Source organism: Tamandua tetradactyla, chromosome 10 (genome assembly GCF_023851605.1).
Source record: "Tamandua tetradactyla isolate mTamTet1 chromosome 10, mTamTet1.pri, whole genome shotgun sequence".
NCBI classification, from domain to species: Eukaryota; Metazoa; Chordata; class Mammalia; order Pilosa; family Myrmecophagidae; genus Tamandua; species Tamandua tetradactyla.
In genome coordinates, this window is record NC_135336.1 from 15,393,003 (window position 1) to 15,420,585 (window position 27,583).

General features: G+C 44.9%; 1 protein-coding gene across 3 annotated transcripts in view; it reads right to left on the bottom strand.

Annotated features, from left to right (window-relative positions):
- Positions 1 to 26,531, bottom strand: part of XXYLT1 (xyloside xylosyltransferase 1) — a 276,716-nt gene extending 250,185 nt beyond the window's left edge. For 2 of the 3 annotated variants that reach the window (XM_077117924.1, XM_077117923.1), the window contains exon 1: positions 25,931 to 26,531. In XM_077117924.1, coding sequence (XP_076974039.1) covers positions 25,931 to 26,395 — 465 coding nt within the window. In that variant the 5' untranslated portion in view covers positions 26,396 to 26,531. Of the gene's footprint in view, positions 1 to 16,428; positions 16,850 to 25,930 lie in introns of those variants that run through there. The other variant, XM_077117925.1, reaches the window with a different exon arrangement.
- Positions 26,532 to 27,583: the final 1,052 nt, after the last annotated feature.

Below are 27,583 nucleotides of genomic sequence, written 5' to 3' on the forward strand. Positions count from 1 at the left end.
TGAGGAGAGAAAGCTAGCAGGTGTCGCCATGTGCCTTCCCAGCTGACAGAGATGTTCTGGACCCATCAGCCTTTCTTGAATCAAGGTACCTGTCCCTGGATGTCTTAGTTTGGACATTTTCATGGCCTTAAAACTGTAAACTTGCAATTTAATAAATTCCCCTTTTAAAAGCCATTCCATTTCTGGTACACTGTATTCCAGCAGCTTTTACAAACTAAAACACCCAGCTATATCAAAATTGTCTGTAAGCAAAGGTTCAAAGGGAATATGGAAGAATGAAAAGTTTATCAGAATAGATTTATGATTGTATACCATTTGTCAAAGTAGGTCACCAAGGGCTCTCAGTGGGGTCCACTGCCTGCTCCCACCTGCTCAGTCTTTTCTAAGTACTTTCATCTCCCACTTTCTCATCACCTTCCCTCCACCTTAAGGCCCAGGGAGAAGACTGGTTCCTCAGAGTTGAACATTGTCATGGGGCAGTAAGAATTCTCTTTTATATGTCAGGCTACACAAATCCCCCAAAGATTTCCATAAATCAAATTCAGATGCTATATCTGTCACAGAAAAGGGCTCAGAAGTCCACAACTCCAGAAGCCAGCAAAGCCATGTTTCATTTCCCAAAGCCAACTGCTTAAGACAGAGCTTTAGCCTTAAGTGAAGAGAAATGCTTCCATTTTGCATTTGCTCTAAAAACGTCTTACAACTCACTAAGAGAATCTCATTTTTAAATAACCAACCACAGTTGCTCATGTTTCCAATCAAAGCAAGAGCTGAGGGTGAGTCCTAAGAATAGACAAGGAAATAGAGCCAACATACATAATGTCTTACAACCTCTGCAAATATTGCTCACCAAACTCAATTATTTAGCTGGCCCTTCGTCACTGACAAAGGCAGTCACTCACTAGGCTCTGCTTTAAACTAGCACATGGAAGGAAAGGATGTTATCAGTACATCACAGGGACGGCTGTGCATGCACCCCACCCTAGGGGTGCCATCACTGCAGACTGCAGGAGAAACGGTGCCCCTGAGCTGGGATGTGGTGACCTGTGCTCCCACATGTCCTACCCATCACCCCTTCCTGGCTGCAGGAGTCCATGCCAGCAAGCCCCCCATGAGCAAGGCCACAGACACAGCTGGACCCACTGGACGATAAGGGACCTGAGACTGTGGCCATAATTCAGAACTTAGCCTTGCCAGTTCTCCAGTGCCTCGTCTTCGTGACCAATGTCCTCCCTGCTCTGAACACAGGTTAGTCACTCTCAAACAAGGAGTCAGCAGCCAAATTATCAAGTAGCTCCTCTTCCCCCCCCCAGAGCCCAGGCCCACCTCCCAGCTAGGGTGTTTCCAAATCATGGTCTCCTCCTCAAGAGCATTCTCTAGAGCTGAGAGGGTGTTCCTTCTCCACTGTAAGAAAGCTGGGGACCACAGGGTGCAGCGCTTTGCAAACAGAGTCCTCTGAGCTCAGTCACTCTCTCACACTGACTTGGCATTTACAGAGAATAGAATAAGGTATGTGGGCAGCCAGTGGCTGCCAAGCCAGATGAGGGCATGAGGAGACCTTGTACCAGGAGCCCCACAGGATGAGCAAGTGAAGACCCGTGAGGAGCAGGTACATCGGACAGTTATTTTGGGGGTGGACACAGGTGGGGTTGCAGTGCTAGAGGGGAGGGTAAGACAGAGACCAGGAAGGACTTAGAAGGCATGGGGCAGCCACACCTAAGTTCACACCAGACACCGACCAGGTGCTGGGCATGAAAAAGTCCTTTGTATGCATTAATTTCATTCCTATAACAGTATTTTTTAATCTATTTTTTAACTTTTTTATTATATAGTATAACATATATACAAAGCAAAGAAATAAAAAAGCAATAGTTTCAAAGCCCTCTTCAGCAAGTAGTTATAGGACAGATCCCAGAGTTTATCATGGGCTACCGTATGATCCTCTTATATTTTTCCTTCTAGCTGCTCCAGAATATAGGAGGCTAGAGGGCTTAAATATTTATCATCACAATCAACTTTTTTTCCTTCTTTTTTTTGTGAAAAATAACATATATACAAAAAAGCTATAAATTTCCAAGCAAGCACCACAATTAGTTGTAGAACATATTTCAGAGTTTGACATGGGTTACAATTTCACAATTTTAGGTTTTTACTTCTAGCTGCTCTAAGATATTGGAGACTAAAAGAAATATCAACTTAATGATTCAGCATTCATATTCATTGGTTAAATCCTATCTTCTCTGTATAACTCCACCACCACCTTTGATCTTTCCAGCCCTCTCTTTAGAGGTATTTGGGCTATGCCCACTCAAACTTTTTCATGTTGGAAGGGGCTGTCACTAATATGAGGTGGGGAGATGGAACTAGCTGATGTTCTGGAGAGGCTGGGCATTCTAGGTTTCAGGACTTATCTGTTTCAGGGACCTATCTGGAGACCCTACAACAGTATTTTGAGGTAGGTGGAATTATTATGCCCCTTTTGCAGATGACAAAGCAGTTCAGAGAAGGCAAAGGAGTACCCACTGTCTCCCAAAGGGGTGGGATAGAGTTGGAATCTGAACTAGCCCCACTGGTGGCCAGCAACATACTCATTTCCTCCATCGGGCTGCACCAGGAGGGAAAGGGGAAATCAGCAGTGGACCCACCCTCAAGGCTCCCAGTCTGGCAAGGGCACCAACCTCACAGCCAGCGGGGGAAATAGTGGCATCAGAAAGATCAGCAGAGGCAGAAGGTCTTCAGAGAAGGGAATGGAGCCTCCAGCTTAAAAAAGGGGTGTTTATACTGCACCTTAAAGGTGAATTAGAAGGTAAGCCAGCAGAAAAGGAGGAGACATCCAGAACACCTACTGTGTGTCGTGGAGATCACCTCACATAATGGGGAGCCCCATCCTGGGGACCCTGAGATCCTTGGAATGGGCACAGCAGGGCTGGGGTAGGTGAAGTGCAAAACCAGGCCGCATAGAGTTCAGAAGGACTCCTTATACCACCACCATTATCCTCAGCTGCCAGCGAGGCCAGGGTCAGGCTGGGGGCTGAGCAGGGCCAGGCAAAAGGACAGCCTTTCTGAGTGGCTCTGGAGCCTGCATCCGAGGAGGCCCACTCAGCTTCCTTCTGGAGCAGCACTCAGTGGCATGTGAATCAAAGCCATTTGATGTATACAAAACACAGGTGGATGCAGGCAGTCACAGGTGGGTGAGATCCAAAAAATCTGTGAGGCTAGGAACAAAAACAGAAGACAAGAACACAGAACTGGTTCCAGGAACAAACAAAAGTAAAAGCAGGCAGGGGAAAAAGACAGGGAAACAGTGAGGGCAGGAAATCTGAAAGGGACAACAGGAGACCTGCATCCCAGACCCCCTTGTCCACTAACTGGCTGTGTGGCCTTGGGCAAGTCACTTGGCCTCTCTGGGCCGCAGTCTCCTCACAGGTATCCTGAAGGGCCTGAACTACATGGCCTTTTCAGCTGCCCTCCAGCCTTGACTTCATGTGACCTGCTGCCACATGAGGGAGGGGAGGCTCTGAATATCAGTCCCATAAGATCCCACATATACTGAAGGAGGAATGAAAGATCTGCTGTGAACAGGCTCTGGCATTTCCCTGCCCTCTGCATGCCATCAGGTGGGCCCTCCACCTGCCGACAAGGCAAAAAGGAGCCGTGTACAAGGACCCAGCAAGCAGCAAGCATGGGGCATCCTAGGCACACTTCTGGAGAGACCCCAGCTCTCACAGAGCATTCCCAGCTTCAGAATCTTGTTAAAGTCTTCTGGGTCAGCCAGGTACAGGAGGCAGAACCAGTCTGTTGCCCCCACTGACTCAGTTTCCTCCTGTATCAGATGGAAGATGTAGTAGTTAGGTTCAGGTATCAACTTGGCCAGGTGATGGTGCCCAGTTGTTCTGCTGCTATGGCCTAAAATCATCAGCATGTGAAATTCATCTATGGCTGATTACAACTGCAGATGGCTAAGGGGTGTCACAATGAATGAGGATTAAAAGGAGAAGTCAGAAGAGCAAGAAAACAGCTTAGCACTCGCACAACTCAGCTCAGAGCTGGCTCAGATCCACACATTTTGGAGAGGCAGAAAGGAATCACCCTGGGAAAAGCCATTTGAACTCAGATGTCAGGAAAGAAGGCCAGCAGATATCACTGTGTGCCTTGCCCTGTGACAGAGAAAGCCAGAGGAAAGCATGAATGACTCTGAGACTTTGAAATCTAATGGAGTTTGCCCTGCAGGTTCTCAGAATTTTTTTAGGTCCAGTGACTCATTTTCCTTACAATCTATCCCTATGGCAATGGGATCATTTATCATATGACTGTTCTTCTCTGTATACCAGAAACAGATAAATTGCTCTTAAGTTCACAGGTTCATAGCCAGTGGAGAATTTTGCCTTAAGACAGACTGACTTCAATGAGATTGTGAACTATTTTTGAGTATTATTACTGAAATGGTTTGTGATATTGTGATAAAATGAGTGTATTTTGTATATGGAAAGACTTAATGTGCTGTACGCAGAACAGATGAGCATTATTAGGTGAATAAAATGTCTGTTACTGTTTTCTATTTAGAGATTAAGTACTGTTTAAGATGATGTGTATAGCTGCCAAGTTGACAAAGGGTGAATGCTGTAGCAGTTAGGTTCAGGTGTCAACCTGGCCAGGTGATGGTGTACAGGTCTGTTGCTATGGACTGAAGTCATCAACATGTGAAATTCATCTATGGCTTATTACATCTGCAGGTGGCTAAGGGGAGTGCCTTCCACAATGAGTGAGGCTTAAAAGAAGTCAGAAGAGAGAAACAGCTCAGTATAGCCCAGCACAACTCAGCTCAAGACAGCTGAGACCTAATGTTTTGGAGATGTAGAAAGGAGTCGCCCCTGGGAAAGCTGTTTGAACCCAGAAGCTGGAGAGAAGGCCAGCAGATGTTGCCATGTGCCTTTCCATGTGACAGAGAAAGCTGGAGGAAATCCAGCTGACTTTCCTCCAAGGAACTGTAAATTTGCAACTAAATAAGTTCCTTTATAAAAGCCAGTCTAATCCAGGTAATCAATGTCTCTCTGGTGGCATAGGAGATGACCCCAAGAGGTGAGTCTGACCCTGGCACCATGGGGTCAGCAATGTTATTCTAACCAAAAGGAGGAAAAGAAGCGAAACAAGTAAAGTATCAGCAGCTGAGAGAATTCAAACAGAGTCGAGAGACTACTCTGGAGGTCACACTTACACAAGCTTCAGTTAAACACTGCTACCTATTATAACTTGTCAAACCCCACCCAAAACCATTCCAGCCAATCCTAAAGAACACCTGGGGCATTATATAAGATTCTACAAAGATTTTATGCACTAGGGTAACTTTCCAGAAACCTACAACCTTCAGATGGGTCCCTGGACAAGATAAGTCCTGAAACCTAGAGGAGCCAACCTCTCCAGAGCATCAGCTAGACCCATCTCCCTACCCCATATTACTGACAGCCCCTTTCAACATGAAAATGTTAGAATAGGCATAGCCCGAATACCCCTAAAGAGTGGGAGGAAGATCAAAAGTGATGGCGGATTTCTACAGAGAAGGTAGGGTTTAACAAACAAATATGATTGCTGAAATATAATGACATTTCTTTTAGTCTCCAGTATCTCAGTGCAGCTAGAAGTAAAAACCTAAAATTGTGAAATTGTAACCCATACCAAACTCTGAAATATGTTCTACAAGTAATGTGGTAATAGGCTTTGAAATTTATTGCTTTTTTTGTATATTATTTTTCACAAAAAAGAAAAGCTGATTATGATGCTAAAAATGTATATTACTTCTAGCCTCCTATATTCTGGAGCAGCTAGAAGGAAAAATCTGAGAGGATGTTATGGTAGCCCATGACAAATTATGGGATCTGTCCTGTAACTATTTGTTGAAGAGTGCTTTGAAAACTACTGCTTTTTTCTTTCTTTGCTTTGTATATATATTATATTATACAATAAAAAAAAAAATTTTTTTTTAAAGCCAGTCTGTCTTTGGTGTAGTGCATTCCAGCAGCCTTAGCAAACTAAAACAAAAGGGTCACATCCAATCAATTTATAGTGGATGAGCATCCTCAAAGCAAAGTTGCTGCCCTAGGCAGTCCCTCCATCCTTACAAGGCAGCCCCAGGCACACCTGAAGGAACCTCCTCCCCTCTGCCTTCCTCTCCCGCCTCCCCCCAGATAGCAGATGGCGTGGGGCACCCTGAGCAAGACTTGCACTATGCCTACACCTGTACAAGTTCTTACAACAAATTACTAATCCACCTGTCCACCTGCCAGGGCCAATGCAGCCCCTCTAGAATCCCACAATGACCCATATTCAAGGAGCCAGACCATCTGGGCAGGTCTCACAGGGCCCACGTCCTGGACTGCTGCAATGATCTGGCAAGAGCAGGGCCCCTCACAGCACTCAGGGGGTAGGAGGCACAGAGGACAAGGTCCAAGACCCACCGAGATATCGGGCTCGAAGCAGGGGCTTGGGGTAAGCATGGGCCCTAGCTGGGTATATATGGGTCTCCCCAGCAACCTGGTCTTTTTTAATCATCTCAAGTTGATACTTGGCTGAATTTCAAAAGAAGACGGTGAACAACTGGAGTGTGCAATCAGACCAAGAAAACAAATAAAAAGCCATTAGGAAGAAGCAAACAATACATCAAAAATGCTCACAGTTTACTATAAATAGATTTGAATTGGAAACTTCTGGAAACCCAGGAATATTCACAGAGAAAACTTCCTCCTCTGGAAGGTGAAACAGGATCACTTATGTTTCATTCACAAAACTAGAAAACACAGAGGCTCCGGCTTTACCATCTTGATAAGAAATAGCAGCCCCAGCCTGGGAACACAGGCCGAGTCAGAACCTCAGGGTGACTAGCATTCGCTGAGCCTCTGCCACAGGCTAGGCACGGGCTAGGCACAGTGTGAAAAGGGAGAGGGAAACACAGGCCTCTGGCCAAGATGGCAGCTTAGCAAGGTGTGGGATTCAGTTCGTCCTCCAGAGCAACTACTAAATAACCAGGAACAGTGTAGATCAGCTCCCGGGGCCACGTCAGTGACCAGAAACACAGCGTACCCCAATCTGGACCAGCTGGACCAGCTGCAAGGCCCCCCAGAACCGTGAGTTCCCCAAGCCGCCGCGGCCGGCACCCCTCCCCAACAGGCTACTTCCCAGAGGGAAAGGAAAGGGACTTTACCAGCAGCAGGGTCTGACCCCAACCAAATGCCAATTGTGGAATTGATTAACAAATTCTGACTACTAAAAATAGGCCCCAGATCAGGTGAACCTGGTCAAAACGGAGGTTGCTGATCTTTGCCCTGGCACTGAGTGGACAGGGCTGACGGAAAAAGAAAAAAAGAGAAACAGAAGGTTTTGTGGCTGTGTTTCTACAAAGGCCTGACTGCCTCTGGATACAGTGGCAGGGCTTCTCAGGCTGCAACTGCCCCAGGCATAGGCAGAAACAAGCTTGTTTGAGAGCTTGTCTGGAGCCTGTGCCTTCCCCAGGGGAGGGGTGAAGCCCCACCCAGGTGGAATCCCTCCCTCAAGGAATTCAGACACCAGGGCTTGGTAACTTGAAGCCATTAAAACCAGCCTACAACCTCTCCTCTGTCTCCACCACGCCCCCAGCCAAAGTTAAAGGTACCGCCGCATCATCTTACGCTGCTGGGACCTGCAGGCAGACAAGCGCCATATACTGGGCAGGATAAGAAAAACAGAGTCCAGAGACTTCACAGGAAAGTCTGTCTACCTGCTGGGTCTCACCCTCAGGGAAAACCGACGCAGGTGACTCTTTCCTCCTGACACGAGGCCAGTTTGGTCTGGGAAAATCCGGCTGGGGTCTATAATACCTACGTAGACCCTCCTAAGGGTGGGGGGAGAAAGGCACCATTCAAGCAGGGAAAGAAACAAGAAAACAAAAACTGAAAAATTCTGCTCTGTTAAACAAAACGTAAGCTAGAGGTCCAGAATAATCTGAATTGAATGTCAAAGAACAAATAGACAACAGATTCATCCAGCAAGAAAATCGTACATAAAAGAAGTGAAAACAATCTCTGGAATAAACTAATTAAGGTAATTAAATGCCTAGGCACCAGCAAAAAATAATGAATCACACTAGGAAAATTGAAGATAAGGCCCAGTCCAAGTAACAAACCAAAAATTCAAATGAGATACAGGAGTTAAAACAATTAATTCAGAATGTTCGAACAGACATGGAAAACCTCAACAAAAATCAAATCAATGAATTGAGGGAGGATATAAAGAAGCAAGGAATGAACAAAAAGAAGAAATCGAAAGTCTGAAAAAACAAACCACAGAATTTATGGGAATGAAAGGCATGGTAGAAGAGGTGAAAAAAACAATGGAAACCTACAAAGTTAGATTTCAAGAGGCAGAAGACCCAGGATTAGTGAACTGAAGGATGGAACAACTGAAATCTGACAAGCAAAAGAAAATATAGGTAAAAGAATGTAAACATATGAGCAGGGACTCAGAGAATTGAATGACAATATGAAGCACATGAATATATGTGTTGTGGGTATCCAGAAGGAGAAGAGAAGGGAAAAGGAGGAGAAAAACTAATGGAGGAAATTATCACTGTAAATTTCCCAACTCTTATGAAAGACTTAAAATTACAGATCCAAGAAGTGCAGCGTACCCCAAAGAGAATAGGTCCAAATAGACATTATCCAAGACACTTACTCCTCAGAATGTCAAATGTCAAAGAGAAAGCAAGAATCTTGAAAGCAGCAAGAGAAAAGCAATCCATCACATACAAGGGAAACCCAATAAGACTATGCATAGATTTCTCAGCAGAAACCATGGAGGCGAGAAGACAGTGGGATGATATTTTTAGATTACTAAAAGAGAAAAACTGCCACCCAAGAATTCTATATCCAGCAAATTGTCCTTCTAAAATGTGGGGGAAATTAAAACATTTTCAGACAAAAAAATCACCGAGAGAATTTGTAACCAAGAGACTGGCTCTACAAGAAATACTAGAGGGAGCACTATAGGCAGTTACAAAATGACAGGAGAGAGAGGTGTGGAGAAGAGTGTAGAAATGAAGATTATCAGTAAAGGTAAAAAGAAGAAAAATTAGATATGACATATAAAATCCAAAAGGCAAAATGGTAGAAGAAAGTACTGCCCATACATTAATAACATTAAATGTTAATGGATTAAAATCCCCAATCAAAAGACATAGAATGGCAGAATGGATTAAAAAACAGGACCCATCTATATGTTGTCTACAGGAAACACATCTTAGACCCAAGGATAAACAAAGGTTGAAAGTGAAAGGCTGGGAAAAGATATTTCATGCAAATAACTATCAGAAAACAGCAGGAGCAGCTATACTTATATCCAACAAATTAGACTTCAAATGTAAAACAGTTAAAAGAGACAAAGAAGGACACTATGTATTAATAAAAGGAACAATTCAACAAGAAGACATAACAATCATAAATATTTATGTACTGAGCCAGAATGCTCCAAAATACATGAGGCAAACACTGAAAAGAGAAATAGACACATCCACCATAATAGTTAGAGACTTCAATTCCACACTCTCATCCATGGACAGAACATCTAGACAGAGGATCAATAAAGAAACAGAGAATTTGAATAACACAATAAATGAGCTAGACTTAACAAACATTTATAGAGCATTACACCCTACAACAGCAGGATACACCTTTTTCTCAAGTGCTCATGGATCATTCTCAAGGATAGACCATATGCAAGGGTCACAAAGCAAGTCTCAATAAATTTTAAAAGATTGAAATCATACAAAATACTTTCTCAGATCATAAAGGAATGAAGCCGAAAATCAATAATAGACAGAGTGCCAGAAAATTCACAAATATATGAAGGCTCAGCAACACACTCTTACACAACTAGTGGTCAAGGTAGAAATTACAAGAGAAATCAGTAAATATCTCGAGGCAAATGAAAATAAAAACACAACATATCAAAACTTATGGATGTAGTAAAGGCAGTGCTAAGAGGGAAATTTATTGCCGTAAATGCCTATATCAAAAAAGAAGAAAGGGCAAAATTCGAGGAATTAACTGTCCACTTGGAAGAACTAGAGAAAGAACAGCAAACTAACCCCAAAGCAAGCAAAAGGAAAGAAATAATGAAGATTAGAACAGAAATAAATGAAATTGAGAACATGAAAACAATTGAGAAAATCAACAAAACCAGAAGTTGGTTCTATGAGAAAATCAATAAGATTGATGGATCCTTAGCAAGGTTGACAAAAAGAAGAAGAGAGAGGATGCAAATAAATAAAATCAGAAATGGAAGAGGAGACATAACCACTAACCCTGCAGAAATAAAGGAAGTAATGAAAGGATACTATGAACAACCTCATGCTATTAAATTCAACAATGTAGATGAAATGGACAACTTTCTAGAAAGGGATGAACAACCAACATTGACTTGAGAAGAAACAGATGACCTCAACAAACCAATCACAAGTAAAGAAATTGAATCAGTCATTAAGAAGCTCCCCAAAAAGAAAAGCCCAGGACCAGATGGCTTCACAGGTGAATTCTACCAAACATTCCAGAAATAATTAGTACAAATCCTGCTCAAGGGAAACCTACCTAATTCATTCTGTGAAGCCAACATCACCCTCATAGCAAAACCAGACAAAGATATTACAAAAAAGAAAAACTACAGACCAATCTCTCTAATGAATACAGATGCAAAAATCCTCAACAAAATTCTTGCAAATCAAATCCAGCAACACATTAAAAGAATTATACATCATGACCAAGTAAGATTCATCCCAGGTATGCAAGGATGGTTCAACATAAGAAAATCAATTATTGTAATAAGCCATATCAACAAATCAAAGCAGAAAAACCACATGATCATCTCAATTGATGCAGAAAAGGCATCTGACAAAATTTAACACCCTTTCCTGTTGAAAACACTTCAAAGGATAGGAATAGAAGGGAACTTCCTCGACACAATAAAGGGAATATATGAAAAACCCACAGCTAACATCATCCTCAATGGGGAAAAAACTGTAAACTTTCCCTCTAAGATCAGGAACAAGACAAGGATGTCCACTATCACCACTGTTATCCAAACTGTGTTGGAAGTTCTAGCCAGAGCAATTAGACAAGGAAAAGAAATACAAGGCACCAAAATTGGAAAGGAAGAAGTAAAACTCTCACTGTTTGCAGATGATATGGTACTATATGTCGAAAACCCCAAAAAATCCACAGCAAAACTACTAGAGCTAATAAATGAGTACAGCAAAGTGGCAGGTTACAAGATCAACACTCAAAAATCTGCAGTGTTTCTATATGCTGGTAATGAACAATCTGAAGGGGAAATCAAGAAAAAAATTCCATTTACAATTGCAACCAAAAGAATAAAATATTTAGGAATAAATTTAACTAAAGAGACAAAAAACCTATGCAAAGAAAACTATAAGAAATTGTTAAAAGAAATCACAGAAAACCTAAATAGATGGAAGGGCATACCGTGTTCATGGACTGGAAGACTAAATATAGTTAAGATGTCAATTCTACCTAAATTGATTTACAGATTCAGTGCAATACCAATTAAAATCCGAACAACTTACTTTTCAGAAATAGAAAAAAACAATAACCAAATTTATCTGGAAGGGCAGGGTACCCCTAAAGAGCTAAAAGTATACTGAGAAAAAAAATTTAGTCGGAGGTCTCACACTACCTGACTTTAAGGCGTATTATGAAGCTACAGTGTTCAAAAGAGCATGGTACTGTCATAAAGATAGATATACTGACCAATGGAATAGAACACAGTGATCAAATATAGACCCACTCATCTATGGACAATTGATCTTTGATAAGGCAGTCAAGCCAACTCACCTGGAACAGAACAGTCTCTTCAATAAATGGAGATCCATATGCAAAAGATGGATATCCATATGCAAAAGAATGAAAGAGGATCCATATCTCACACTCTATACAAAAATTAACACAAAATGAATCAAAGACCTAAACATTTGATCTAAGACCATAAAAATGTTAGAAGAAAATGTAGGGAAATATCTTATAAATCTTATACTAAGAGGTGGTTTCCTAGACCTTACACCCAAAGCAAGAGCATTGAAGAAATAAATAAATGGGAACTCCTCAAAATTAAACACTTTTGCACATCAAAGAACTTTGTCAAAAAGACAGTCTACGCAATGGGAGACAATATTTGGAAACGATATATCAGATAAAGGTCTAGTATCCAGAATTTATAAAGAGATTGTTCAACTCAACAACAAAAAGACAGCCAATCCAATTACAAAATGGGGAAAAAGACTTGAACAGACACTTCTCAAAAGAGGAAATATAAATGGCCAAAAGGCACATGAAAAGATGCTCAACTTCCCTGGCTATTAGAGAAATGCAAATTAAAACCACAATGAGATATCATCTCACACCCACCAGAATGGCCATTATGAATAAAACAGAAAATGACAAGTGCTAGAGAGGATGTGGAGAAAGAGGCACACTTATCCACTGTTGGTGGGAATGTCAAAATGGTACAACTGCTGTGGAAGGCTGTTTTGTGGTTCCTCAAAAAGCTAAATATAGAATTGCCATATGACCCAGCAATACCATTGCTAGGTACCTACTCACAGGACATGAGGGCAAGGACACAAACGGATATTTGCACACCAATATTTATAGCAGCATTATTTACAATTGCGAAGAGATAGAAACAGCCAAAATGTCCATCAACAGAGGAGTGGCTAAACAAACTGTGGTATATACATACGATGGAATATTATGCAGTTGTAAGACAGAATAAAGTTATGAAGTATATAACAACACGGTAGGACCTTAAGGACAATTTGTTGAGTGAGATTAGCCAGAAACAAAAGGACAAATACTGTATGGTCTCACTGATATGAACTGACATTAGTGAATAAACTTGGAGAATTTCGTTGGTAACAGAGACCATCAGGAGATAGAAATAGGGTAAGATATTGGGTAATTGGGGCCTAAGGGATACAGAGTGTACAACAGGACTTATTGTAAAAACTCAAAAATGGATAGCACAATACTACCTAACTATAATACAATTATGTGAAAACACTGAATGTGAGAATGATAGAGGGAGGAAGGTTGGGGGAACAAATGAAATCAGAAAGATAGACGATAAAGACTAAGATGGTATAATCTAGGAATGCCTAGAGTGTATAATGATAGTGACTCAATTTACAAATTTAAAAAATGTTTTTGCATGAGGAAGAACAAAGGAATGTCATTATTGCAGGGTGTTGAAAACAGATGGTAATTAATTTTTAAAATTTTAACTTACATGCGAGACTAAAGCAAAAAATGTTTATTTGGTATAAAATTTAAATTTTGACTAGTGCATCTCCTAATACAACTTATGTAGACAGCTTAATTGAACACCATAAGTATGGAACCTTGATTAGGGTATGAGATTTTGTTGGTTTGTCCAGAGTGATGTCCCAATAAATCCCAGAGTGATTTGAACAGTGAATAAAAAAGTATTTGCAAAGTCTTTTTTGGTGAGAAAGGGGAAAATTCAACTTTCCCAAGTTGAATTCTTGATATTCTCACAGCAGCGAGGACAGCCAAAGCAACAGGTTGAGCCCCCAATCTTGGGGTTTGTTCATATGAAACTTTACCCCACAAAGGATAGGTCAAGCCTACTTAAAATTAGGCCTAAGAGTCACCCCCAAGAGAACCTCTTTTGTTGCTCAGATGTGGCCTCTCTCTCTCCAGCCAACACAACAAGCAAACTCAATGCTCTTCCCCTGTCTACATGGGCCATGACTCCCAGGGGTGTGGACCTTCCCGGCAACACGGGACAGAAACCCTAGAATGAGGTGAGACTCAGCATCAAGGGATTGAGAAAACCTTCTCGATCAAAAGGGGGAAGAGTGAAATGAGACAAAATAAAGTGTTAATGGCAGAGAGATTCCAAACAGAGTCAAGAGGTTATCCTGGAGGTTATTCTTATGCATTAAATAGGTATCACCTTGGTAGTCAAGATGTAGTGGAGAGCCTGGAGGGAACAGCCTGAAAATGTGGAGCTGTTTCAGTAGCCATGTTTCTTGAAGAAGACTGTATAATGATAAAGCTTTCACAATGTGACAGTGTGATTGTGAAAGTCTTGTGTCTGATGCTCTGTTTATCTACCTTATCAACAGACGAGTAAAACATATGGAATAAAGATAAATAATAGGGGAAACAAATGTTAAAATAAATTCAGAATGAAATGCTCGGGATCGGTGAGGGGGAGGGGTGGGGGGCAATGTTACATATGAATTTTTTTCTCTTTTCTTTTTATTTTTTTCTGAATAGATGCAAACGTTCCAAGAAATGATCATGATGATGAATATGGAACTATGTAATGATATTGTGAATTAGGGATTATATATAGAGAACAGAATGATCAAAAGTTTTAAAAAAAAAGATATAATGGAGAGGCTGGAGGGAACTGCCTGAAAATGCAGAGCTGTGTTCCAGTAGCCATGTTTCTTGAAGATGACTGTATGATGATATAGCTTTCACAATGTGACTGTGTAATTGTGAAAACCTTGTGTCTGATGCTCCTTTTACCTACCTTATCAACAGAAGAGTAAAACAAATGGAATAAAAATAAATAATAGGGGGAACAAAGGTCAAAATAAATTTAGATTGAAATGCTAGTGATCAATGAAAGGGAGGGGTAAGGCGTATGGTATGTATGAATTTTTTTCTGTTGTCTTTTTATTTCTTTTTCTGAATCGATATAAATGTTCAAAGAAATGATCATGATAATGAATATGCAACTATATGATATTGTGAATTACTGATTATACATGTAGAACGGAATGATCAAAAGTTAAGAATGTTTGCGTTTGTTTGTTGGTATACATTTTTTTAATTAAAAAATTAAATAAAAAAAGATACAGTCCTCTTCCTGCTAGCACTACAGAGAGTATAAATGCAACTGAGCATCAAGTGAGGCCACAGTGTTTGGTGTTTTCGGATTAGGGCAACCAGTGCATTGTCAAGGGGTGGGAATGAGGAGATGCTGGGAGGGTCAGAGCTGGAAAGAGCACTTTGTTTGGGGAACTGAGGAAAACTTGAAAGAGCATGAGGACACTGGAATAAATTGGGCAGAATACTGTTTTGCAGTCTAGCTCCCCTGCCCTCTGACTGAATAAGCAAGCATCCTGCCTTCTAGAACGATAAGTGTCCCCATTCCTGACACACCCACCATTTGTTAACCACTTGTCCTGTGCCAGGCCCCACACTGCCTCATTTTTACAGCATGCTCACCTGTAATGTTGGCATGTCCCCTGGTCACATATGAGGGGATGAAGGCTCAGAGAGGTTACCTCCAGGGTGAACGGCCACACTGTCCCCAAGTCACAGACTGGCCATGAGCCCAGGTCTCAGGCTCCAGAGTTATGCTCTTCCCACAAGGCCACAAACTCCTGGAATATCTCCCTGGCAAACACATAACAGACTCTGAGGAAAGAAGAGCTGTAAGATCCCCTGAGGAGGAGAGCATTTCCACAACAGAACCCAGGAGAGGGAGAGGAGGGACAGAGCACAGTGCTCCTGACCAGGGCCTGGCCTGAGCTGGGCAGAGAAGGCCAGCCTCCCGCACACTCAGTCCCACCAGCGGAATCACTTAATCAGGGCTGCTTAACAGTAATCACTCCCAATAAACAATAAATGAATGAGTTTAATTTAAAACACATAAAGCTAACTGCAGGCTGTCTGCCAGCTGACATGGCCTGGTTCAGCTGGTCAGAGCATATACCTGAAAACAGTGTTGGGGTATAAGGAGCTGCCTCCAGGGCCAAAGCCCCCACTAAAAGGTCTGGGGGCAGGTGTTGACCCTGGTTGTCCCTGCAGGTCCTCAACCACCCATCGGTGAGCACGAGTGATCCAGAAGCCAAAGCCGAGTGCCCTGAACAGAGAAAGCGTTGTGAGGAAGGAAAGCAGGGACACCCTTCCTAGGCCCCAGAGGACGGCAAATACTGGAAGCCTAGCTCTCTTAGCCTGTCCAGTGGTGACTGGTGTGGCTGGTGTTCCCCCTCCTCAGCCAGAAACAGACTGAGGGAGCTGACATCTCAGTGAGTGAGACTCTTCTGCCTGGCTCCAGTTATAACATGGGCCACGACATGGCTCATCCCATGCAAGGGATAAGCCTGTGAGGCGGAGCTCCGAGCCCATTTGACAGCTGAGGACATTGAGGCTCCACGTAACTAAGCAACTCTCAAAGTCACATGACCACAAGGACTAGAGGAGAACCAGCACCCACACGTCCCAACACGCCTGCCTCGCAGAGGCTGGAGACGGCTGGGGCTTCTGCCACCGTCTGTCCGGCTTCCCACCAAGTGCCAGGATACCTGAAGCCCACAGCGCAAACCCTTCCCACTGCCTGCGGCCCACTTACACGGAGTTCCAAATGACACAATCCCCAGAGTTGGAGGGCAATTCTCCCGCCCGGAGGGAGGAGGGCAGGCCGTGCTGTGACGCGCCCCGGGAAGTCCCTCAAGGAAAGCACACCAGGCTGGGGCCGCAGGGCCCCGCGAGCGGACTCGGGATGCAGGGACGCAGCCCTTCCCACGTCCACACTCGTCCCTCCAACCGCGCCGCCGGGAAGCTCGGGAAGCCTCTCCGTCGACGATCCAACCATTCGGTTTATTTTTCATCCGCCTTTTTCCAAAGAGCCTCATCAAAGCAGGTTTACAGCGAGCGCGGGAAGGAAATGACCGCCCACAACGGCCACCCAGACTCCTTTCATTTCAGTTTTCTTTTCTAAAAAAAAAGGAGGGGGTGACCTCGAAGAGAACAAAAACAAGACGGCGCTGGCTTCGAGCTTGCCAGGGCGGTAGCAGCTCACCTCGCGGGCCGGGCCTCCGGGGCGTCGGGATCCCGCCGAGCGAACGCGGTGCGGCGGCGCCCCCCAGCGGTCACGCTGAGCATTGCGCCCGGCTCGCCCGTCCGCAGAGGCGGGAGGTGCCGGTCGAGGCCAAGCCCTCCCCAGCTGCCCGCCGGGCCCGGAGGAAGCAGGAAGGGCGGGGTAAGCCGGCGCCGGGGCGGGGGCTGCACTCCGCAGCTCCTCCTCCCAGCCATCCGGGAGGCCCTGGCGGGGACTTCAGCCCGGAAGGTTGCTCCAACCCACTCTGAGGCAGAGAAAAAAACGCGGCTTCCCTCCGAGGAATTTACCTACTCCCAACGCCGCACACAGTACCTCCTCCCTGCGGCCCCAGGAAGAGGACTGGGTCAGGGTCAAACACAGGGATTCGGCCACCTGGTGGTCAGAACCGTGCCTCCCCTCCCCAGCCAGAAAGATCCGTGGGGGGGACCGAGGGGTGGGGCCCTCACTAAGCGACTGGGACGGATGGAGACGGACCCCCACACCCTTGTCCGCTCCGCTGTGGGTTCAAGGTGAACCAGATCTCAAGCCACCCTTCCAAATGGAACCCGAGGCTGCTGGTAACAGCAAACCTGAAACAGAAGAGTGAAGAGCCCGGGCTGGTGAACTCCAGCTCTGTATGACGCTTAGTAAATCGCTGCCCCACCCACCCACTTCACTCCACCCCACCCCCGGTCTGCCAGCTCATCGGGAGGACGCTGCACCCAGAGGCCTCCCGGGTTTCCTTCCTGTTCCAGTGCTCGGTGATTCTGCAGTGCTTGTGAGGCTGAGGAGACTGAAGCTACACTGGTAGCAAACACTGCTTTTGTTTGGATTCAATGTATTTATTTAGGGAAACATGGCAGGAGGAGGACACCTATTATGAAGTTGTCATGAGCAAAGTATACTCCTTATCTGCACACCCAACATTCCTTGGTGCAGGCATGGATGGCTCCATCCTGTAGTGCCTCCTGCTTCCCAAAGCACAGGCACACGGCCCCCTCCCCATGAGCTGGGGGAGCTTCCTAGGTCACCGGGAGGCTCATTGCGAAAGCACTTGTATAAACTGTAAGCACTGAGCAAATATTACCATTATTCTCCTAATCAAGTCTTCACACTAGCAAAACCTCCTCACTGATTTTAGGCATAACATCACCATACATGTCAGCAATTTCCAAGCCATGTTCTTCATAATAGAAGTGTTGTAACATCTTTCAGGGTGGAAAAGGGGATAGTTGATGAAATTGATTTTTCCTGTGAAATGCATTTTGGTAAACACATAAGAAAAATACTAAATACATTTATGTGGTTGTTCTTACTGATATGTAACATCTCACCGTTAGTCATTTGGGAAACACAAATCAAATTTACAATGAGATAGTACTTCACACCCATTAGCATGATGTGCTGGTTTTAAACTGTCATGTACTCCAAAATAGCCATGTCCTTTCATCCTTGTTCAATATTGCTGGGTGGGATCTTTTTTACTATTTCCATGGAGATGTGACTCACCCAATTGTGGGTGGTAACTTTTGATTAGATGGTTTCATGGAGATGTGTCTCCACCCATTCAAGATGGGCTTGCTTACTGGAGCCCTTTAAGAGGGAACCATTTTAGAAAAAGCTCAGAGCCAACAGAGCCAATGGACCCCACACAGCCAGAGACCTTCAGTGATGCATAAAGAAAACACCCCCCAGGAAGCCACTGAAGAAGCCTGGACAGAAAGCTAGCAGATGTCACCATGTGCCTTTCCAGCTAAGAGAGAAACCCAAATGTCATCTGCCTTCTTGAACCAAGGTATCTTTCCCTGGTTGCCTTAGTTTGGATATTTTTATAAACTTGCCTTAATATGGACATTTTCACACTTAGAACTGTAAACATGCAACTTAATAAATCCCCTTTTCAAAAGCCTTTCCGTTTCTGGTATATCGCATTGCAGCAACTTTTACGAACTAAACAGATGACTATAATAAAAAAGACAAACTTATAATCAAAAAGACAAGTGACAGTGAGGATGTGTAGAAACTGGGACCCTCATACCCTGCTACTGGGAAAGTAAAATGGTACAGCTGCTTTGGAACAAAATTTGGCATTTTCTCAGATAGTTAAAAATAGATGTAACATGTAACCTACAATTCCACTCCTAAGTACACACACAAAATGTTCACAACAGCATAATCATAAGAAGCAAAAAATAGGAACAAACTAAATGCCCGTCAACTGAAGACTGGATAATAAAATGCTGTGTGTATCCACCCGTTCAATGGAATATTATTCAACCATAAAAAGGAATGAAGTACTGATACATCCTTTAACGTGGATGAACCTTAAAAACATTATGCTAAGTGAAAGAAGCCAGTTGCAAAAGGCCACATATTGAATGATTCCAGAAATGTCTAGAATAGACAAATCCAGAGAGAGAAAGCAGATTAGTGGTTGCTAGTGGCTAAAGGGAAGGGAGAATGGTGAGTGACTGCTAACAGGTATTAGGTCTCATTTTGGGGATGAAAATGTTCCAAAACTAGATGATGATGGCTGCACGACACTGTGCATATACTAAAAACGACTGAATTGTACACTTTAAAAGGTGAATCTTATGAATTATTTCTCAATTTTTTAATCGCAAAAAATATAAAATATCACCTGTCTTTACGAAAAGGTCTGTAGTAATGGAAACAGTTAGGAATTCACCAGGAATTACTGTTGCCCAAAGCTGGAGCACCCCAGCTGTGTGTTGAGGCCTCCACAGCATTTCCAAATCACCCATGTGCCAACGTATTCATGTATATGATGATCCCTGGACTATGTAAGGGGCTTTACCGTATAATTTCAACACATATCTGTGGAAGTATTCAAAGTTTATTGCATATGATACAATAATATTATACAAAGTTATTCCCTACAGATGCATAACTATAAAGTTTTATATGCATTAGGAAATAAGGAGTTGTTTCATGAATACATTATAATTTAAAAGAGTTTCACAGTTAAATGCTTTTGGTAAAATACACTGTTCTATAATCTCAAGTTTAAAATGTCAGCCTGTCTTTTCAAAGAGCCTCTCGCTTTGAGGAATGTTTCTTTGATCATTTCTTTCTCTGACTTTCATAACTTATTCAGAAGTTTCATTCAGGCAACAAGGTACCCAGTGCTGTGACAAGAGGAAAATCTATGCGTTTTCAGTATCACCTGTTTGTCATTGGCTTCAGCAATAAGATAGCCGGCGCCACGGCCTTCAGGCTCAGGCTTCTCAGTTACCAAGTTTAAGCTGAGGTACTCATGTTTTCAGTGTCACTCAGTTTTTCTGTTGTTGTTGTTGTTTTTTACATGGGCAGGCATGGGGAAGTGTCACTCAATTTTATGCTGTATGAAAAGAAACTCCGGAAATTTCCCAAAGCACACACAGATTATCTATCCGGTCATTCCTGGTCCTCAGCTTATGCTCTCCTGCAACACAACAATCACTTTCAAGTGTGGAATGCACAGACAGCTTCCTTCTTACTCCTAACTTTTCATCTGGACCCTGAGCAATCTGGCCTCAGGCTCTGAAGGAGGTTGAGGTCTGATGGAAGAGGGGCTGACCACTGAGAATTCTTCAAGGGTTTCCTGAATTTAATCAGTCAGTCAACTATATTAAGAGTCTAGACTGGGCCAGGAACTGTGACAAGCACATAACAGTGATGGGAAAAGGAGAAGCACCCCCTTTCCCTTGTTTTAGGTTTCTGTATGGAGGATGTTCCACAAGACCAGCACTCCCTGGCCTCTTGTCCTCTGGTCCAACCCCCTTTCCCTACCACACACACATCAACTCCTCCCTGTGAAAAAGGAGGAGACATTCTGATGGCTGAGTGTGGGAGGGAGGTCTGCCCCAGCCCCTTCCGCTCCTTCTCTTCTCTGGAATCTGCCTAGGGAGAGCCCCACCGTCCCTGCAGAGCAGACAGTGATTACCCAGAGCTGCCTGCCTGTCCCTGGAGAAGTCTGTCTGGTTCTCATGTTCCAGGCTAGGAGGCTGCCTGCCCCCTTTATCTGCCTATCATAGGGGGTGGAATTTAGGGGTTCTCTCAATACATGAAAAGGAAGTAAGGTGCCTGCCATCGTGGAGTTTATGTTCTAGTAAGGAGAGGCAGACTATAAAAAAGAAATAAGGTAGTTATTTCCTCAAACATGAAGAACACACTCCTACCTACAGCCTTTGCACTCACAATTCTCTGCCTAGAATGCTCTTCCCAAGACATCCAAATAGCTCATTCTCTCACTTCTTTTCGTCTCTGCTCAAGTGTCACCTCATCAATGGGGCCTTCCATGACCACCCTAAAACAAAATAGCCAACTTGCCCCCCACTCACACTCCCTAACTCTTTATCTTGCTTTATTTTTCTCTACAGAATCTGTCCCAATCTGATCCTCTCTAAATTTACCTGTTTCCTTGCTGAAACCCAGTACAGACGCTCGGTGTGGACGCAGACAGTTCTGCTCCCTGCTGTTCATCGGCACCTACAACAGTGCCTGGCACAGGACGAGCACTCAATTACAGCAGCTGAATGAATGAATGAGTGAAAGAATGAATGAACAAACAAATGAATATATGCCACAAAAGCAACGGATGAGGTAATGGGATAAATGACTGGGGGCTGGGATAGAGGCTGCTTTAGATAAGGAGTTCAGAGAAGGCCTTTCTGAGCAGTTAACATTCAAGCTATCATGGAAGACAGGTACAAACAGCGCAGGAGACATACCAAAAAGGAAGCAATACTGCACCCCTCCCTCCGGAGTACAGCAGTAACTGGGTGGGCCCCATCACACCCCAAGGAATGACAGGATGAGGTAACCCTGGTGGCAAGGTGCTCTAAGACTTATTCATTGTGTTTATTCTCCCAGAAGTCTAGACAGTGAAACTGTATTATGAGCCTGGGCCCCAAATAATAAGCACAGCAGCACTGTTAAAGACTTTACAGCATCAGAGGCTTTAATCCTTATAACTACCTTACAAGGTGGGTGTTAATCCTTATTCTACAGATGAAGGCTCTTGAAGGCAGTGGTTCACCCACAACCACCCACACCATCTGGGGTTTAAACTCAATATTCAGTCCCTCAATACTGTTTCACAGCCAATCCACTGAGTTTTGCCACAGGACAAGATGTACAAGAGTATGAGACTAAGTGACGTGAGTTCATTTATGGCAGCGGGTATGTCTGAGCCTTGTCTATGTTCCCTAAAGTTATGAATTCAGGGTCCCACATACAGAAGGTAGTTTGGTCATTCCTGGGGCCTCCAAGTACAGGATGAGTTCCTGAAATGTGAAGTTAGGGAGGTGTGGCAGAGATAGCCAATTGCTACCCCAAACCATTCTTCTCTCCTTATTAACTGAACCTTTTTAACTGGGTATTCCCAACTAAAACACAGTTATCTTCCTCCTTGCAGTTAGATGTGGCCATATGACTAAGTTTGGGCTGTTGAGATGTAGGGAAAAGTGTTGTCTGAGACTCATAGGTAGACTCCTTAAAGGGAGGAGTTTCTTCCACCATCCTGTTACTGCAAGACAAATGTGATAGCTGAAGCTCCAAAAGCCATTCTGGACCATAACTGCAAGGGTCATTCCCTGGGGTGGTAGAACAGAGAGCTAGAGGGAGCTTAAGACCCTAATGACCTCATAAAGCTCCCATGCTAACCCGGGAATACCTACCTCTGGACTTCATTTGTTGAGAAATAAGGTCAAGTCTCATTTAAGCCACCATTATTTGGGATTTTCATGGTATATTCGGTCAAAGCTGATACAGCAAGGGAGGCTCAAGGAAAATATAAGTCTTGAGCTAAGCTGTCGAAGTGTGGGATTCCACCTGCCAGACAGAATGAAACAACAGATGGCTTGGAGCAGAGCAAGGAGAGTTCCATGAGAAGGCCCAGCCTTTCCTACAGCTTAGGGAAAAAAGGCTAGATAAGGAAACTGAAGCCAGCAACTATAAGTCTAGAATGCTGAAATGATCTGGGATGACAATTTCCTGAAAGGGATGTGATACAAGTCACGTTTTAGTAAAATGAATCTAGCAGCCTTTCCCAGGCCAGCAGAGCCAGCACAGTCTAGCTATAGAAAGTTGTTCATTCTGAATGTTTTCGGAACGTCTACTGGGTGCCAGGCGCTGCTCCCCTAGAGAACGCTACACAAAGAAGGGGATGCCTGAGCTGGGGGTGAAGGACTGACAGGAGAGCACAAGCACTCCTGCTCCCTAACAGCTGTGGCTACCAAGCCTGCCTTCAGAGCTTCATGTAAATATGGATCCCCAGACCTTACCCAAGAGCTTCTGACCCACAGTCTGGGGCAGGGCCCAGGATTCTTTTTAGTAAGTGTCCCCTGGTGATTCTGATGCAGCTAGTCCATGAACCTATTAGATAGTCTAGAAACAATTCCTAACCTAGTACCTGATGTGAACAGGGTAAGAACTTCTAAAATTTCCTCCTTCTGACTTAATACTGAAAAAATAATTCTTAATATAAAATTCACTCATATGTAGAATATGGTATTACATGGGGGATGTAGTATTAAGGTCAGCTAGGGGTCCATTCCCTTAAGGAGTTAATAGTCTAGCAAGGTAGACAAATAATTCAATAATTATATAAATGCAACTGTGATAACTGTTGCTAATGAAAGTACTTGATGCTTTGAAAGTGCATAATGGGGGCTCAGGAAAGGTTTCCCAAGGAAATAACACTGAAGCTAGGGCCTGAAAGTAGAGTATCACTTAAGGATTGGGAGGTGGGAAAACTCTAGGTAGAGTGAAGTGAAGCCTGAAGAAGCATTCTTTTCAGGAAAACTCCTAGTCTGTGGAAGAATTAAATCACAAATAAAATGAAGCAACCCTTTTAGAAACACACATTAAAGAAAGAAAAAAAGAAGAACACTTTCTATGACAAAAAAAAAAAGATGCAAGAAATAGGAACTCAAAGTTACGGGATTTTTTGTGTCGAAACTGATAAGCACTTATCTGACCAATGACATCTGGCTAGAAGCCCCTGACCCTCCAACCTCCAGCTGCACATATTCCCTGATATCATATATGCAGCTGTCTCTAGGCCTCGGGTGAGGGCTGTGACTCCCAGAACTGGGGCCAGCATGAAACACAGACTCCAAAAGGAGAGCTGCTCCAGGGGCTGTACCAGGCATTGCACATGGAGGTGGGTGGCAGACATGATTCAGTCACAGCACCAAGGGATTCAAGAGGGAATAAGAAGAATACATACCTTTCACCTGGAGAATCCTTGGATGGCTTCAGAAAGGTGGTATCAGATGAACAAGACTTGGAGAGAGAGAATAAACTAAGCAAAGGCAAACGCAGGGTTAGAAAGCAAATGTGCAACAAGAAGCCAAGGCTAAAGCTCAGGATAAGGGGAGGGCAGAGATCTGGTAATGGGGTAAACTTGAGCCAGGTTGCTACCTCTGCCTAGAGAGGCAGAGGTGACAATGCTCGGTTCCAAATGGTCCTATAACCAAGGGCAGAGTTTCTCACACTTTAGGATCCTACGGATCACCTGGGACAGGTTGCCAGGCCCACCTCCAGAGGTTCCTATTAGGTAAATTAGTTTGGGCCCCAGGCTGAGGCTCACAAACTCCAAGGCCCTGGATTCTTCGCCTCCTACAGCATCAAGTTCAGGCCCAAGGGCCTTTCCCTGACCACAGTGGATGTTGCTGGTGGGTTCATTTGCTCTGGGCTGGAGAACAAACCCTCACTGGTGAGTGGGGGAAGCAGGAATGGGGAATTGCAGAGAGCTGGGCACAGGCTAGGGTCGTTTCTCAGGAGAGGTGAAAACTGAGGAAAGAGTGACCAAAGGCCGAAGAGGAAAGGAATGACATTCTAGGCAAAGAGTACAGCTTGTATAAAGGCACATTCAATACAGTTAAGATACATAGTGTAGGGAAAGGACAAGAGGCAAGGCTAGAAAGGAGAGCCAGACCCACAATACTGACAGCTCTACCAAGATATTGGGACTCAACTCTGTAGGCAGCAAGAAGCCACTGCAGGATCCTGGCAGCAGCTCCTCTTACTCACTGGGCACAAACACATAAAGCACGATTTTCGTCCCGCCACCCTCTCACCTTCTACCAAATCAGTCTCCATCCTTTAATATCACCTACCCCACCAATCCAAAAAATCAGACCTCAGTTCCCCTCTGCGCAACTATTTGGTCAAAATGAAGCAAGCAACTTGATAAAGGCAATTCATACTAAACCAGGAACCCAAACTCTGACAAGCAGAGCCAAGTGAAGTGAAATGATAGGGAGAAGTGGGGAGCTGCCACGGAGGCAGGTTGTTCCAGCCTGAGAGAAGACTCCTGGCTCTGCTCGCCCCAGGGATCTTATCTGTATCTCTTAGAGCCTTCTCTCCTTCCTTAGAGAAACCTGCAACTTTTCTAACCAGGTTTATGACCCTTGAGGACCGAGTAGAAAGAGAGCATGAAGAGGGCATGACATAGATCACACTGGTTGGATATGGGCTTGACCAGATCAAACTGAACTAACTAAGAGCTTTATAAGAAATGTCGCTGCAACTTCAGTACTTCCTCTGGCCTCTCCAGTAGATTTCCATCAGGATGATCACTCGTGTCTTCAAATGACCTGCTCCATCCTCAAAAGTCAAAGAATGAAGAGAAAGGAGGGAAGAAAAAAAGTGCACTAAAGGCACTACTGAATCCTGCAACACTCCTGAAGGAAGGGAAATGTCCATTCTCCAAGAGGGCAGCACCTGGGGAGGGGAGGGGAGGACAGGGGAGAGGCGAGGTGGTCAGTTAACACCATAGCTGCATTCAGCACCAGCTGAACGCGACTCGCTCCCAGACACGCCCCCGTGCGACGGCTCCAGTCGGCTGTGAAAAGACATTTCCACCAGGGCCAAAGCGTTAGGCTCTCTAGCCAGAATTGGTAGTGGGCAGTCCAGCGAAGCCCTGGCTCTGTCCTCAGAGCCCGGCCGGGTGCGCACACTGACCGCACTGGGGAAGGGATGGAATACCCGCCAGGAGTCCCCAGCTCCGTCCCCGCTCGCTCACCTTGCACTTGAAGCCGGCGGCGGGCGGCAACAACTCCCGCAGCAGGGCCTTGGCCACCTCGCGGCTGGCCTCCTCGCTCACGAAGTGCAGGTTCAGCACCTCGTGCGCCTCGAACTTGGCTAGGCGCAGCAGCGAGCGCAGGGCGGCGCGGGCCTTGGCCTGCAGCGCTGCGTTGTGCTCCGCCTTGGTGAACATCATCAGCAGGTGGTAGTCCACCGGCCCGGCCCCGCCGCCCTCCAGGCTCTTGGCCTTGGCGCCCGGGGCAGGCGCAGCGGAGACCCGCACCAACTCCGGCGCGGGCGGCGAGGACGCGGCGGGGGCCCCGGCGCGGGCCTCCTTCAGCCTCTTGGTGGCGCTGGAGAAGGTCTCCCGGCCCGAGCCCAGGTAGTAGAAGGCACAGACAGCAAGCGCCGCGGCCAGCAGCAGCACGCAATAGTGGGAGCGCACAGAGCCCAGGCGAGCCATGGCCCGAACTCATGGGGACCTGCTTCTGAAGAGGCCCATGCCACGCGCCGGTGGACCGAGTAGCCAAGGGGTGACCAGTCCTCCCGCCGGCGCCTAGTAGCCCCGGCGGCAGGCGGCGGCCATGGCGGGGGTGGAGTAGCGCTGCTCAGCGCCAATCCACCACAGTGGATGACTGTGGAGGCGGGGCCTGGACGTGCCCGGCAGCCGCTGGGTCCTAGGTTCAGAGGGGTTAGCGCCTAGATGGCCCGACTTTCAGCCGTAGCGGCCCCCGGGGGGGAGGGGCGGCGGGCTGCGGACTCTGGCATAAAGAACCTCGGTACGCCCATAGTGAAGTTGATCAAAACAGGCTGCTCCTGACTACCCAGCTCCAGATGTTAGAAAATGAAGCTGCGCCCTGGAAGGAATTGAGGTGCCCCATCGCAAGACCTCCTGTTTAAAAAAAAGACGCAAGGAGGGAAAATTGTATCGCTATATTCGTTTGTTTGGTTTTATTGCGTTTGTAATTTCTTAGAGGCCTTAAGTCCTCTCCCTCTACCTTCTAGTCACTTTGGAGATTAGCTGAGGCCCGGAAATTTAAACTAGCAAGCTCCTGTCACCCAAGATAAGGTAGTGATGCCTGAGGTTGAAATCATCTCCCCGCCCTACTTCACACCTCTAAGAGACTAAAGGCAATCTAAAGGTTGTGGCCAGCAGGGGGACCCCGTTGTCCAAAACGTCGTGGTAGATCAGACAGTCTCCGCGTTTTAACACCAGGGAATATGATATTAATTCACCTTTTTTTTTTTTCAGTATATGTTGGCTCCGGGCTTCGAACCTGCGTCTCCCCGCATCGCAGACAGAGGACTAACCACTGGGCGACCAATGCCTTCTAATTCACCTTTAATTATACAACCTTTACTTTATAAAGAGCTTTAATATATACGAGGTAACTTGCCCAAGATCACACAGCCAGCCAATGGCACTTAATGAACCTACCCGGTTGGACATTTGCCAGTTTGATTAACAAAACTAATTAACAATCATCTTCTGATGGCAACATGTACAAATGCCAATGGAAACTGATCTTTCACTAGTTTTCTGAGAAATAAATTCCATTATTTCTCAAGGGAAGGTGGAACACACCTTTACCAGAACCACCTCATTTTAAACTCTTGTTCTTTTCCATTGGAGCAACATATTTTTGAGAAA